The sequence below is a fragment of the Oncorhynchus kisutch genome, linkage group LG5 (assembly GCF_002021735.2).
Source record: "Oncorhynchus kisutch isolate 150728-3 linkage group LG5, Okis_V2, whole genome shotgun sequence".
Lineage (NCBI taxonomy): Eukaryota > Metazoa > Chordata > Actinopteri > Salmoniformes > Salmonidae > Oncorhynchus > Oncorhynchus kisutch.
Genome location: NC_034178.2, coordinates 62,141,381 through 62,157,367, shown reverse-complemented (window position 1 = coordinate 62,157,367; position 15,987 = coordinate 62,141,381). Strand labels below are relative to the sequence as shown.

At 45.4% G+C, this 15,987-nt stretch overlaps 1 protein-coding gene across 1 annotated transcript in view; it reads left to right on the top strand.

Moving 5' to 3' along the window:
• LOC109891640 (disks large-associated protein 4-like) overlaps window positions 1-15,987 on the top strand; it is a 221,173-nt gene that overhangs the window by 143,346 nt on the left and 61,840 nt on the right. Inside the window, exons 4-7 of the mRNA XM_031825626.1 lie at window positions 1,394-2,778; window positions 4,677-4,900; window positions 10,920-11,082; window positions 14,283-14,547. Of these exons, the coding sequence (XP_031681486.1) occupies window positions 1,465-2,778; window positions 4,677-4,900; window positions 10,920-11,082; window positions 14,283-14,547 (1,966 nt within the window). The 5' untranslated portion in view covers window positions 1,394-1,464. The remainder of the gene's footprint in view (window positions 1-1,393; window positions 2,779-4,676; window positions 4,901-10,919; window positions 11,083-14,282; window positions 14,548-15,987) is intronic.

Genomic DNA, 15,987 nt, shown 5'->3' with positions numbered 1-15,987 from the left:
GAAGATGTAGGCTCAGGTTTTCTGGATCTCCATGTTTTTGGTTGGATAGGTTTCTTAATTTCTTTCTTAGGTTTTTCCATTCTTCATCAAACTATTTGTCATTGTTGTTAACAGTTTTAGATTTGATAGGGAATCTGAGAGCTCAAATATACTGTTTATGATTCTACTGCCAAGTTTGCACCTTCACTATCACAGTAAAATGTATTGTCCAGGAAGTTGTCTAAAAGGGATTGAATTTGCCTAATTGTTTTTTGGTAGGTTTCCACACTACTTTCCTTCCATCTATAGCATTTCTTAATATTATTCAGTTCCTTTGGCTTTGATGCCTCATGATTGAGTATTGCTCTGTTCAAGTAAAATCTGATTTTGTTGTGATCTGATATGGGTGTCAGTGGACTGACTGTGAACGCTCTAAGAGACTCTGGGTTGAGGTCAGTGATAAAGTAGTCTACATTACTACTGCCAGGAGATGAGCTATAGGTGTACCTACCATAGGTGTCCCCTCGACGCCTACCATCAACTATGTACATACCCAGCATGCGACAGAGCTGCATGAGTTGTGACCCATTTTTGTTGGTTATGTTGTCGTTGTTGTGTCTAGGGGGGGCATATGGGGGAGGGAATGCTGACACCTCCAGGTAGGTATTTGTCCCCCTGTGTTCTGAGGGTGTCCGGTTCTTGTCCAGTTCTGGTGTTTAAGTCGCCACAGACTAGTACATGTCCCTGAGCCTGGAAATGGTTGATCTCCCCTGTAGGATGGAGAAGCTGTCTTCATTAAAGTATGGGGATTCTAGTGGTGGGATATAGGTAGCACACAGGAGGACATTATCCTCTGTTGAGATAATTTCCTTTTGAATTTCTCTCTCTCTCTCTCTCTCTCTCTCTCTCTCTCTCTCTCTCTCTCTCTCTCTCTCTCTCTCTCTCTCTGTCTCACTCACACACACACACACACACACACACACATTGACTATACAATGCCATAGCTGTAGTTGTTCATGACTGCTAACATTTGTTGGTTTCCACAAGACAAAATTAAAATGAACCCCCTGAACTGCATTGTTTCATTTCACTTCCAGTGATTCAACACTGATGTTCACCATGGAAAGCTGTGGGAAGCTGGCTCATTGAGATCTAAATATTTCCTTCACAGCCCTCAGGGGGCTAGTCTGTTTCTGAGCATAAATGGGTGTGTTTGCACATTTATGTACTCTATGATCAAAATGGTGTGTGTGCATGCGTGCGTGTTTTTGAAAGTGGGTATATTATATTGTACAATGGTGCCTTCAGGGGTGTGCTCGTGTGCATATTTGTGTGTACAGCATGACAGCATGCATCTGTGCGTTTCGGTCTGTCTGGGCAGAACCTACTCTCGCTATCTCTCTTTTTTTTGTAGGACTTATCCTCCAGGCCTGTCGTCTCTTCCTGGCTGGGGAGTCTTCTAGAAGGGGGCCCCTCTTGACCACCATGAAAGGGTTAGGAGCCAAACGCAACCGCCATCTGTCTGACTCCTGCGACCCCACCCAGGGCCCCCCGGAGCCCCTGTACTCACACCAGGCCTCCACCCTGCCTCGGAGCCCCTATCTCCTCAGCCCCACCAGCATGGACCACTACGGCACCATGGATCCCCGCCACTACAACCCCAGTATGGAAGCCCACCATAACCAGGGATCCCTGCCCCCGGACTACTCCCTCCCCCTCAACAACCAGCTGTCCAACAGCAGCACCTTCCCCCATGCCCACTACAACTCCCATTATGACCCCAGCGACTTCTCCCCGCCACAAGAGGACAGCATCGGCGGCATAAGTACAGGAACCCTGGGCACCTCCATGTCGATGGGGATGGGGATGCATGGAATGGGGGGCCTGCAGAGCAGCCGGGGGGCCATGATCACCAGTGGTTCGGCTACTATCTCCGGCGGGGCCAAGATGAACCGGCAGTTGCAGCCCAACCTGTTGGACCAGTTGGAGAAGCAGCTGCCCGGGGGGCCTCGTGACGGCTTCAGCACGCTGCAGTTCCACCGGAGCACATCGGCTGCCCTCTCCGTCGCCTCCAAGCAGCGCACCGACAGCCCCGGGCGCATCCGTAACCTGATGTGCTCCGTCCAGAAGCTCTTCGCCAAGTCACAGTCCATGGACGGTCACAACCTCAAGGGCGTCAACGGGCGTTCGGGGACAGGTAGCGGTAGCGGCGGGACCTCGTCCGGAACCGAGGACAGCGGGAAGCGGGACCGGCGAGCAAAGAGCAAAGACCGGGGCGGAGCCAAGTCAGATGGGGGCGGGACGGGCAAGCGGCGGCCGCGTTCCAACATGTCGGGCTACTGGAGCTCGGACGACCTGGACAACGCCGACCTCAGCAACTACCGCAACCCCATAGCCATGACGCTGGGACGCCCCACCACCCATGCCACCCAGCACACCACCCATGGTATTACCTACGATGCTCAGCAGGGGGCACTACAGCAGCAGCAGGGACAGCAGAGCCGCTACGTGGTCCACAGTGGCTACAACACCATTAGTTCGTCTAAGAGCAGCAGCGAAGTCATGAAGTACCAGCAGATGCTGGCAGGACCCGGAGGTGGGGGAGGAGGGGGAGGAGGGATCAGCATGGGAGTGAACACTAATGACTTTATAAAGGGAGGTTCGTGGTCGACGCTGACCCTGGGACAGCCCAGGCAGGTGCTGCAGAAGGGCCACTCGGCTACCCTAGACCGGTCCATGCTCAAGTCCAAGTCGTGCCAGCAGGAGCTGGCCTGCCACTACCTGCAAGTGGGCCGACAGGTGAGTATTATCTAAACAATTTCTGTTGTCAAACAGTTATCATCATATCGGATGAAGTGCTGGACATAAAACAAATGTGGAGACAAAGAATAAAGCTTAAATACAAATATATTTACTGTCAAGACAGTCTGACAGGTCTGACAAAGACCTGTTTGGATCAAAACATAAAAGTACTGTAAGTGTTGGACCATTTGAGTGTCAGGTTGATTATTCCTCCACTATGTCTCAGTCAGCTGTCAGTTTGTTCCGTTTACTAAAATATGGCCATTTCTGCAAATGTTTTCTTTTATGAGCCTGACTTTATGTGCTGACATTTATGACATACCACTGTAAACGGCACACACAATTCCATGGGACATTAACATGCTGTTATATAAATGTCAGTTCCAAGTCTACCTACAGAATTGTTTTGACTTTGTTTTCAAGTTTCAAAGTAAAGATATTCAGGGAGGAGTTGGTAACTGCCCCGTAGCACTCAAATAATTGTATTTATTTATTGTGTAATCGATAAAACCATATCTATGGTCAAGAAAAGTAGAGTGGGAGTCTCTCAGTGATACATTTTGGATCCTCTTTAGCCCATACTGTAGATACTGTAGATACTGTAGATACTGTAGATTATAGAGTGAATACTGTAGATACTGTAGATACTGTAGATACGGTAGATACGGTAGATACTGTAGATACTGTAGATACGGTAGATACTGTAGATACTGTAGATTATAGAGTGAATACTGTAGATACTGTAGATACTGTAGATACTGTAGATACTGTAGATTATAGAGTGAATACTGTAGATACTGTAGATACTGTAGATACTGTAGATTATAGAGTGAATACTGTAGATACTGTAGATACTGTAGATACTGTAGATACTGTAGATTATAGAGTGAATACTGTAGATACTGTAGATACTGTAGATACTGTAGATACTGTAGATTATAGAGTGAATACTGTAGATACTGTAGATACTGTAGATACTGTAGATTATAGAGTGAATACTGTAGATACTGTAGATACTGTAGATACTGTAGATACTGTAGATTATAGAGTGAATACTGTAGATACTGTAGATACTGTAGATACTGTAGATTATAGAGTGAATACTGTAGATACTGTAGATACTGTAGATACTGTAGATTATAGAGTGAATACTGTAGATACTGTAGATACTGTAGATACTGTAGATTATAGAGTGAATACTGTAGATACTGTAGATACTGTAGATACTGTAGATTATATAGTGAATACTGTAGATACTGTAGATACTGTAGATACTGTAGATTATAGAGTGAATACTGTAGATACTGTAGATACTGTAGATACTGTAGATACTGTAGATTATAGAGTGAATACTGTAGATACTGTAGATACTGTAGATTATAGAGTGAATACTGTAGATACTGTAGATACTGTAGATACTGTAGATTATAGAGTGAATACTGTAGATACTGTAGATACTGTAGATACTGTAGATTATAGAGTGAATACTGTAGATACTGTAGATACTGTAGATACTGTAGATACTGTAGATTATAGAGTGAATACTGTAGATACTGTAGATTATAGAGTGAATACTGTAGATACTGTAGATACTGTAGATACTGTAGCTACTGTAGATTATAGAGTGAATACTGTAGATACTGTAGATACTGTAGATACAGTAGATTATAGAGTGAATACTGTAGATACTGTAGATACTGTAGATACTGTAGATTATAGAGTGAATACTGTAGATACTGTAGATACTGTAGATACAGTAGATTATAGAGTGAATACTGTAAAACAAATGACATTATGTAAAAAAATATATTATACTGTCACAATCCTGTCAATATAAATGGCATAAGGATATAAGGTCGTATAGAAAAACATATCTGGGTTGCTGCTTCTTGCAGGGGGACTGGAGTAGCACGCTGGGTCGCAGCGGCGGAGGAGGAGGAGCCAATGAGATCCCATGTCGGCGCATGCGGAGCGGCAGCTACGTGAAGGCCATGGGTGACCTAGAGGACAGCGACGACTCGGACGGCAGCCCCAAGCCCTCGCCCAAAATGGCCGCCCGCCGTCAGAGTTACCTCAAGGCCACCCAGCAGTCTCTGAGCGACCAGCTACCGCCACGCAAGTAAGCTCAGTGCCAAAGTTTCATCGCATGGACAATGGACATGTAAGCATAATGACATACAGTGCATTCGGAAAGTATTCAGACCCCTTTACTTTTTCCACATTTTGTTATGTTATAGACTTATTCTAAAATTGATTAAATCTACACACAATGCCCCATAATGACAAAGCAAATCAATTTATTTATTTATCCGTTATTTTACTAGGTAAGTTGACTGAGAACACATTCTCATTTGCAGCAACGACCTGGGGAATAGTTACAGGGGAGAGGAGGGGGATGAATGAACCAATTGTAAACTGGGGATTATTAGGTGACCGTGATGGTTTGAGGGCCAGATTGGGGTTAACACCCCTACTCTTACAATAAGTGCCATGGGATCTTTAATGCAGGTTTTTAGAAATGTTTGCAAATTTATAAAAATAATAATAATAATTATACCTTATGTACATAAGTATTCAGACCCTTTGCTACTAGACTCGAAACTGAGCTCAGGTCCATCCTATTTCTATTGATCATCCTTTAGACATTTCTACAACTTGATTGGAGTCCACCTGTGGTAAATTCAATTGATTGGACATGATTTGGAAAGGCACACACCTGTTTATATAAGGTCCCACAGTTGATAGTGCATGTCAGAGCAAGAAGTCACAAGGTCGAATGGATTGTCCATAGAGCTCCGAGACTAGCTGCCCAGGCAAACTAAGCAATCAGGGGAGAAGTGTCTTGGTCAGGAAGGTGACCAAGAACCCAATGGTCACTATGACAGAGCTCCAGAGTTCCTCTCTGGAGATGGGAGAACCTTCCAGAAGGACAACCATCTCTGCAGCACTCCACCAATCAGGCCAGACAGAAGCCCCTCAGCAAAAGGCACATGACAGCCCGCTTGGAGTTTTCCAAAAGGCACCTAAAGGAATCTCAGACCATGAGAAACAAGATTCTGTGGTCTGATGAAACCAAGATTGAACTCTTTGGCCTGAATGCGAAGCGTCACGTCTGGAGGAAACCTGGCTCCATCCCTACAGTGAAGCAGGGTGGTGGCAGCATCATGCTGTGGGGATGTTTTTCAGGAGCAGGGACTGGGATTGAGGATTGAGGGAAAGATGAACAGAGCAAAGTACAGAGAGGTCCTTGATGAAAACCTCAGGACCTCATACTGGGGTGAAGGTTCACCTTCCAACAGGGTGATGACCCTAAGGACACAGCCAGACTTGAACCAAATCAAACATCTCTGGAGAGACCTGAAAAAAGTACTGAGTAAAGGGTCTGAATACTTGTGTAAATGTGTCATTTAAGTTTTTTTATACATTCTAAAAACCTGTTTTTGCTTTGTCATTCAAAAATCAAATTTAAAAAATGATCCATTGTAGAATAAGGCTGTAACCTTAAAAAAAAAAATGGAAAAGGTCAAGGTGCCTGAATAGTTTCCGAATGCACTGTATGACTTGGTAACACATTCAGGTGGAAAGGAACCTAGACTAACAACAATAATTATTTTGCATTTCAAACACGCAAGCAAACACACACATAAATCCTCATGCCCACTCTCTCTTTCTCTCTCAAATCCATACATGTACACACATACACACACAGACTAACCACACACACACATTGCCCATGGCACCATTTCAAACGGAGGTGTGACGAGGAGAAAGGAGATGGTCAGGCTTCCAGCTCTTGGCATTCCAGTTAACAGGCATACTAAAAGAGACTATAGCAAACACACACAGTCAGACAAGCTGTGCTCACTCAGGCGTGGGATTAAGCACTGTCAGACTCCCACCCCCTACACATGCCAGAGCTCCGATGACGGTTTCCTCATCCTTCATTTATTAAACGTTCCCACAACGTAACGGCTTGGCCTGAAATGATAAACTCCTCATACCGTAGCGTTTCCGCAACATCACAAACACGATGCCCCCTTCAGCTTCTGCTCAGACAGACAGTGAGTCACCACAAACTAAGCTATAGTCTCATCATCTCACACTGACTGACTGAGGTTTCTAGCACGTTGTCTCTAGATGACATCTCTTTCTGAAGCAGGCAGACACAGACTGGGCTAGACACAGAGGGACACAATGTATTTGGTATCCTATTCATTTTCACATAATGACAAACAAAATGAACCCCCATTTGGATGAATAGTGGCAGAGAGTGAGAGCACCATTTGGATGAATAGTGGCAGAGAGTGAGAGCACCATTTGGATGAATAGTGGCAGAGAGTGAGAGCACCATTTGGATGAATAGTGGCAGAGAGTGAGAGCACCATTTGGAGAGCACCATTTGGATGAATAGTGGCAGAGAGTGAGAGCACCATTTGGAGAGCACCATTTGGATGAATAGTGGCAGAGAGTGAGAGCACCATTTGGAGAGCACCATTTGGATGAATAGTGGCAGAGAGTGAGAGCACCATTTGGATGAATAGTGGCAGAGAGTGAGAGCACCATTTGGAGAGCACCATTTGGATGAATAGTGGCAGAGAGTGAGAGCACCATTTGGAGAGCACCATTTGGATGAATAGTGGCAGAGAGTGAGAGCACCATTTGGATGAATAGTGGCAGAGAGTGAGAGCACCATTTGGAGAGCACCATTTGGAGAGCACCATTTGGATGAATAGTGGCAGAGAGTGAGAGCACCATTTGGATGAATAGTGGCAGAGAGTGAGAGCACCATTTGGATGAATAGTGGCAGAGAGTGAGAGCACCATTTGGATGAATAGTGGCAGAGAGTGAGAGCACCATTTGGATGAATAGTGGCAGAGAGTGAGAGCACCATTTGGATGAATAGTGGCAGAGAGTGAGAGCACCATTTGGATGAATAGTGGCAGAGAGTGAGAGCACCATTTGGATGAATAGTGGCAGAGAGTGAGAGCACCATTTGGATGAATAGTGGCAGAGAGTGAGAGCACCATTTGGATGAATAGTGGCAGAGAGTGAGAGCACCATTTGGATGAATAGTGGCAGAGAGTGAGAGCACCATTTGGATGAATAGTGGCAGAGAGTGAGAGCACCATTTGGATGAATAGTGGCAGAGAGTGAGAGCACCATTTGGAGAGCACCATTTGGAGAGCACCATTTGGAGAGCACCATTTGGAGAGCACCATTTGGATGAATAGTGGCAGAGAGTGAGAGCACCATTTGGATGAATAGTGGCAGAGAGTGAGAGCACCATTTGGATGAATAGTGGCAGAGAGTGAGAGCACCATTTGGATGAATAGTGGCAGAGAGTGAGAGCACCATTTGGATGAATAGTGGCAGAGAGTGAGAGCACCATTTGGAGAGCACCATTTGGAGAGCACCATTTGGATGAATAGTGGCAGAGAGTGAGAGCACCATTTGGATGAATAGTGGCAGAGAGTGAGAGCACCATTTGGAGAGCACCATTTGGATGAATAGTGGCAGAGAGTGAGAGCACCATTTGGATGAATAGTGGCAGAGAGTGAGAGCACCATTTGGATGAATAGTGGCAGAGAGTGAGAGCACCATTTGGATGAATAGTGGCAGAGAGTGAGAGCACCATTTGGATGAATAGTGGCAGAGAGTGAGAGCACCATTTGGATGAATAGTGGCAGAGAGTGAGAGCACCATTTGGATGAATAGTGGCAGAGAGTGAGAGCACCATTTGGATGAATAGTGGCAGAGAGTGAGAGCACCATTTGGAGAGCACCATTTGGATGAATAGTGGCAGAGAGTGAGAGCACCATTTGGATGAATAGTGGCAGAGAGTGAGAGCACCATTTGGAGAGCACCATTTGGATGAATAGTGGCAGAGAGTGAGAGCACCATTTGGATGAATAGTGGCAGAGAGTGAGAGCACCAATGAGCAAGCTGCTGTGTTTTGTTTTTAATGTCTCTGTTGCTCAAACAAAGGCATTTGTTGTGTTCTCCGGGTTCTCTATGGTCAGGGCTGTATTGAAGTACATTTGTGCCAATAAGATCTTAAACCTAATTTGGCACAAATGTAATTCCATTGGGGAGTTTAGAGTGGCTGGCTATTATTTGGTTCAGATTGCCACCACAAAATGAGGAAGTCTAAAGGCAAAAGGAATACAGTACAATTTCAGTCCACAAGAGGACAGCAAATCACGAAGCAATAAGCATACATGCCTGGTAATATCACTTTATCAAATTACGTCATTATAGAAGAATGTTTTTGTTGACAGAGACAACATACACACCATAATAACGTAGCAGGAAGGTTTTCTTAAAGAAGTAAAAACATGGAGTAAAAAACACTTAAATTAATTTCAAACCTGCACGCTAAATGACTCTAACCCTGCTCCCCTCCCTGCTAAAAACCAAATGCCACACCCCTGTTCTCCCTCGTGGTCTGCTCCACCCTGGTTGTCAGGAGCAGCAGAGCCCTGGATTACGCCATGCTGCAGGGGGAGCTGGAAGCACTGTGGTCTCCTCTGCACAGTGTGTCCTCTCTGCACCAACTGGGCAGGTCAGTGCTATGCAGCCAGCCAATCACCACCAAGGGGACAGGTTTACGCTTGCACCAGATTGGACGCTGTCCCCAATCAATCAGTCAGTCACCCAGTCCCCCAGGTCTTGCCCACCTCTTCGGTTCACCCATGCTCCGTCAGTGCCAACGCCATGCCACTCACCACCAGCCCTTTCCTCTAAGCTAATTCTCCCACCCCATAAAAGGAGTGTCATTGCCCAGCTTAGCACATTCCATGCCAGGGGTACCCTGTCTGTACTCAAGGATCATCACAATCACATGACAAGTGCAATGTCATGTCACTATCACTGTGTGCCAGGAAATACCCCAAAATTATAGGCTCTCTCATTCAGTATTTCTGAGCTGAATTTGGATAATTTTCCCTAATGCTCTTTAATGTTGGCACCATGATGCGTGGAACAAGGCTTTACATATGCTTGACCTGTGTATCATTGGCTTTGCATTGTTTGGGTGCTATATGGGGAATATTAATGTAATGAGATGAGATGGGAGATATATTATTCACAGGTGTTATAATGGGGGCAGTGATGCTGACAGGTGTTATAATGGGGCAGTGATGCTGACAGGTGTTATGATGGGGGCAGTGATGCTGACAGATCTTATAATGGGGCAGTGATACTGACAGGTGTTATGATGGGGCAGTGATGCTGACAGGTGTTATGATGGGGCAGTGATGCTGACAGGTGTTATGATGGGGCAGTGATACTGACAGGTGTTATGATGGGGCAGTGATGCTGACAGGTGTTATGATGGGGCAGTGATACTGACAGGTGTTATGATGGGGCAGTGATGCTGACAGGTGATATGATGGGGGCAGTGATACTGACAGGTGTTATGATGGGGCAGTGATGCTGACAGGTGATATGATGGGGCAGTGATGCTGACAGGTGATATGATGGGGCAGTGATGCTGACAGGTGTTATGATGGGGCAGTGATGCTGACAGGTGATATGATGGGGCAGTGATGCTGACAGGCGATATGATGGGGCAGTGATGCTGACAGGTGTTATAATGGGGCAGTGATGCTGACAGGTGATATGATGGGGCAGTGATGCTGACAGGTGATATGATGGGGCAGCGATGCTGACAGATGTTATGTTGGAGGCAGTGATGCTGACAGGTAATGAAAAGAACCAGGGATGAGAAGTGACCTAACCTGAACTTCTTTCTACCTTTCTCAATTCCTCTTTCCTATCATCTCCGTTCCTCTACTTTTCTCTGCTTCTCTCCTCCTCCCCTTTCCTCTGATCGTATCCCCTTCTCTCACATCAACTTCACCCTCCTCCTCTCCTCTCCCTCATCCCCTTCTCTCCTCACATCAACTCTTCCCTCCTACCCTTCTCTCCTCACATCAACTCTTCCCTCCTCCTCTCTGATCTTATCCCCTTCTCTCCTCAAATCCTCCTCCTCCTCTGCCTCCTTCCCTTCCCTCCTCACATCAACTCTACCCTTCTCCTCTCCTTTCCTCTCCCTCCTCCCCTTCTCTCTGATCTCAACCCCCTCTCATCTTCTCTCCTCCCCCTCTCCTCTCTTCCCCTGCTCCTCTCCTCTTCAGCTGTCTTCCTTCACTGCGAGAGCTGTCTACCAATCGTAGCCTGGACAACCTGGACTGTCTGGGGGATCCGGTGAGGGGCTCCCTGTTCCCCTGCTGGGACGATGAGGACTTCAGCCAGGGAGGCGGCTGCAGCACCCTGGGGAGGAGCAGCTACATGGGCCAGGTCAGAGGTCACCAGGGATGGGGTAGTGAGGTACAACTGGCATGTGACTTAAACTTCTCAGGATAAGATTATTTTTTTCTTCTCTTGATCCCCTTTCAGGTTTGTATATATTTTTTGTGTCAGAATAGTGGGACTGTACAGAAAGAGGGAGATAGATGTAGGAAGGCACAGACAGGAGAGTGACTGAGACAAGGCTCAAACCCTGTCGCCAAATGCCATGCGTCATCCTGAGTTGGGAGCGTTACCACTACACCAGACTCTGGCATTTTAGACCATTTCATTGAACAGATTTTCATTTTAGAATGACCTATCACATAAACTCTCCACTCCTACACCTCAGTAGACTCTGTTCTAGAAGAGTTTGTATACACCGGAATCCCAACACAGGAAGACCCATTACCCTTCTACTGACAAGGTCACCATGGTCATAAAGAGTGTGCCTTTTACAAAAGGCCTGTCAAACTAGGCTTTTACAGTCCATTAGTAAACACAGCAAAAAAAGAAATGTCCCTTTTTCAGGACCCTGTCTTTCAAAGATAATTAGTAAAAATTCAAATAACTTCACAGATCTTCATTTAAAGGTTTTAAACACTGTTTCCCATGGTTGTTAAATGAACCACAAAGAATTAATGAACATGCACCTGTGGAACGGTCGTTAAGACACTAACAGCTTACAGATGGTAGGCAATTAAGGTCACAGTTATGAAAACTTAGGACACTAAAGAGGCCTTTCTACTGACTTTGAAGAACACCAAAAGAAAGATGCCCAGGGACCCTGCTCATCTGCGTTAACATGCCTGCAGCAAGGAGGCATGCTGCAAGGAGGCGTGAGGACTGCAGATGTGGCCAGGGAAATAAATAGCAATGTCCATACTGTGAGACGCCTAAGATAGCGCTACAAGGAGACAGGATGGACAGATGATCGTCTTCGCAGTGGCAGACCACGTGTAACAACACCTGCACAGGATCGGTACATCCGAACATCACACCTGTGGGACAGGTACAGGATGGCAACAACAACTGCCCGAGTTACACCACCAGGAACGCACAATCCCTCCATCAGTGCTCAGACTGTCCGCAAGAGGCTGGACTGAGGGTCACGGTTTTGTCTCACCAGGGGTGAGATTCAATTTTATCGTTGAAGGAATGAGCGTTACACCGAGGCCTGTACTCTGGAGCGGGATCGATTTGGAGGTGGAGGGTCCGTCATGGTCTGGGGCAGTGTGTCACAGCATCATCGGACTGAGCTTGTTGTCATTGCAGGCAATCTCAACGCTGTGCGTTACAGGGAAGACATCCTCCTCCCTCATGTGGTTCTGAACTGGCAAATCTGGTGTAGTCCATGAGGAGGAGATGCACTGCAGTACTTAATGCAGCTGGTGGCCTCACCAGATACTGACTGTTACTTTTGATTTTGACCCCCTCTTCATTCAGGGACACATTATTCAATTTTTGTTAGTCACATGTCTGTGGAACTTGTTCAGTTCCACAGTTATGTCTCAGTTGTTGAATCTTATGTTCATACAAATATTTACACACGTTAAGTTTGCTGAAAATAAACGCAGTTGACAGTGAGAGGACGTTTCTTTTTTTTCTGAGTTTATATGTTTAGCATTTTGACCCCATCTTGGGGAATTTAAAACGTTTAATTCTGAAAATGTGTGTTGATTTACATGTAAATTAGTAGAAGAGTGTAACGGTTTTCTTCCGCTGAAGGAGAGGAGGACCAAAATGCAGCGTGGTTAGAGTTCAACATGTTTAATCAAGACCATAGATGAGAACACTACAAAATACAAAACAACAAAAGTGAAAACCCGAAACAGTCCTATCTGGTGCAATGACACAAAGACAGAAGACAATCACCCACAAAATACCCAAAGAACATGGCTGCCTAAATATGGTTCCCAGTCAGAGACAACGACAGACAGCTGCCTCTAATTGAGAACCAATCTAGGCAACCATAGACATACAAAACTACCTAGAAAGGAAACAGCCCCATAAACATACAAAACCCCTAGACCAGGTTAAACACATAAACCCCACCTGTCACACCCTGACCTAACCAAAATCATAAAGAAAACATAGATAACTATGGCCAGGGTGTGACAAAGAGTTATTTGGAGCTGCAAGGTACAATGTTAATTATTACACCCCATTATTTCAGAAAGCCTTCCTGTGAAATGTTACTGTATATCAAACAAAACAGTACAACAATGCAATTGAGTAGACACATGCTGCTGTTCTAAATATACAGTACTATAGGACTACTGGAGCAAAAACAGGTCTGGGACCAGGTTATAGATCTCATGCTCTCACTTTCTCTCTCTCTCTTTCTCTCACTTGCTCTCTCTGTCACTGCTCCCTGCTCTTTGATTTGTTACCACTAAATCGTGAGGCCGAGCCAACTCCATAAGTTACAACTCAAATACCATATTTATTATATTCCTGTCACTCCAACACTGTGTTAGGCTTGCATTTTAGTAAGCTTGGTCATGTCCCTCAGTCAAATCTCAGTCCTTCATTTGCACTGCTGCTCTGATCTAATTTCTCACCAAGTTCATGCGAGTCAATCACATGACTAGTTTTTATGAGAAGTTAAGACGTCTTTGATTAATACTATGAAAGTGACACTGAAACTAATTGGCAGTAAAAAAAAAATATGTAGCTTGTTAACTACCTTGGACTTTGACTATAAGTTGCTATAAGGAGTAACTGCTGCACTTTGCTTTCCTCTCACCCAGCCTTAATACTGTAATGTGTCCTTTCGGCTGCATTTGATTGTATCCACGACAACTGTCACACAGGTGGAGAACAGACACTGTCAGCTATGCTCTCCATGGCAGACCTGGCTGAGTTCAAATAGTATTAGAAATTTGAAAAATTCAGGGTGTTTTCTTCAGCCTGCCTGAAGTACCTAATGGGTAGTGTTGGCACTTTTGGGACTATTCCATTGCTTCCAATACGCTAGGTAAGCCTGATTAAGCACAGTTAAAGTATTCGAAAAAAATCGAAATACTACTTGAACCCAGTTCTAATGACCATGCCTCTCTTGTCCTGGGTCTAACCATGCATTTCTGTCCCAGTCTGGACATCTAGCCTGAAGTAGTAGCCATGCAACGCTGTCCTCTCACTCTAGCACTGCCACCCAGGCCATGATGCCAACCTATGCCACTAGTGCCAACCTGCCTCTCTCCTTCCAGCTGCAGGACCTGGAGATGATTAGCCAATGCTACGACGATAGCTGCTCTGAGTCGGCGTTCCGAGAATCCCACACACTCTCACACTCCCATTCCCAGGCGGTGGAGCCTCCGGATCTACCAATGCCCACGTGCTTCCGATCCCGTAGCCATAGCTACCTGCGGGCCATCCAGGCCGGATGCTCACAGGATGACGACACTGCTTCCGTGGACTCGGATTCACCGCCTCCCACCGCCACTACCGTTCACACCTATAGCACCAGCACTGGTGAGTAGGCTCACCTACTGATGCTGATCAATGGTTAGTTTTGCACTATTACCTGCTAATGGTTGAGCTTTACATTAGGGAGCTGGGTATTAGGTTAAGCTGATTCTAGATCTGTGCCTATGGGCAACTTCGCTGGATTCTTATTGGTGTTGCATTGTCGAGAAGGAACCCGCAAGTAAGCATTTCGTTGGTTGGTACCATGTGTGTTCCGTACATAAGACTAATAAAATGTAAACTTGAAAAAAGTGAATTATGGGATTGTGGATGATGCAACATATCCTACACCGTCGCTGATTAAATTATATTCCTGAATTAAGTTTTGTGTTGTTGGTTTGTGGCTGCAAACTGTAATGCTGTGAGAAGAGAATTGTGAAAGTGATGTAATCTTATGGGTCGAGATTGACAGAGATTGACCTGGTTATTGGTTATGTTTGTGCATAGAATCATACCTGTGAGCTCTCTCTGTTTGAATGAGGCATAACCAATAGAACTCTACATGAATCATTTCTTCTTGGCTAGTGACAGTTACCTAGCAATGGCCATTTTGTTTGTGGTGGCTGCACAGACATTAACGTTTTTGCTCTCCTGCAGAAGCTTTATAACTTTGTATCTGGCTCGTACGTTCATCTCAAGTGTCTTACAGTTCAGAAAGAGCTGTATCCAGAGCAGCAGCCCAGGGAACTACAAAGACTTACGGATGTAAGGTGGGCATGCAGATACATGGCGTGCCGTAGTCTGAGGGACAGGCTTCCAGCAGTTCTGAGAATGCTACAGGATATCACACTTGAAAATAGTGGTGATAGATCAGTGGAGGCAAAGGGCCTTCTTTCTTAGATAGATTTATATTTCATAGGGCTTTGGTTACCTTTTGTAAAGTACTTGGTGATGCCAAATGTCTTTCTGACATGCTCCAATCCAGCTCCCGACCTAGAAAGGTCTGTGGGTCTAGTAGGTGCTGTGGGTCTAGTAGGTGCCCTTACAGACCCATTACAGGACTACAGAAGTGAGGGTTACTATGGAGAACTATGGAAAGAGGTTGAAAAGATTTCAGAGCACTGCAAAATAAGTGTACAAACAGTGTGTGAAAGACAGCCTAAAACAAGCTTAAGATTTCCCGACTCATTACTGATGAGCACTGGTGGACAGAATAATAGTGACCAAAGTGATGCTATCTTTTATCAGGTGCTTGACAGTCTCATAGCTGAGCTGCAGAGTCGTTTATCATAGAAGAATTACGAGATAATGCAAGGGGTCCAGTCTCTCAACCCAAAGACTACAACATTCTTGAATGAGGAGCCTCTGTTTGCCTTTGCTCAGACCTTTGAGTCAGATTTAGAGGACCTCAAACATGAGGTTCATCACACCAAGCGGCTTCTTGATAGGAGAGAGAAAAGTGGAAGGGACAGACCGTCTACTCTCCTTGACTTTGTTGTGTTTCTA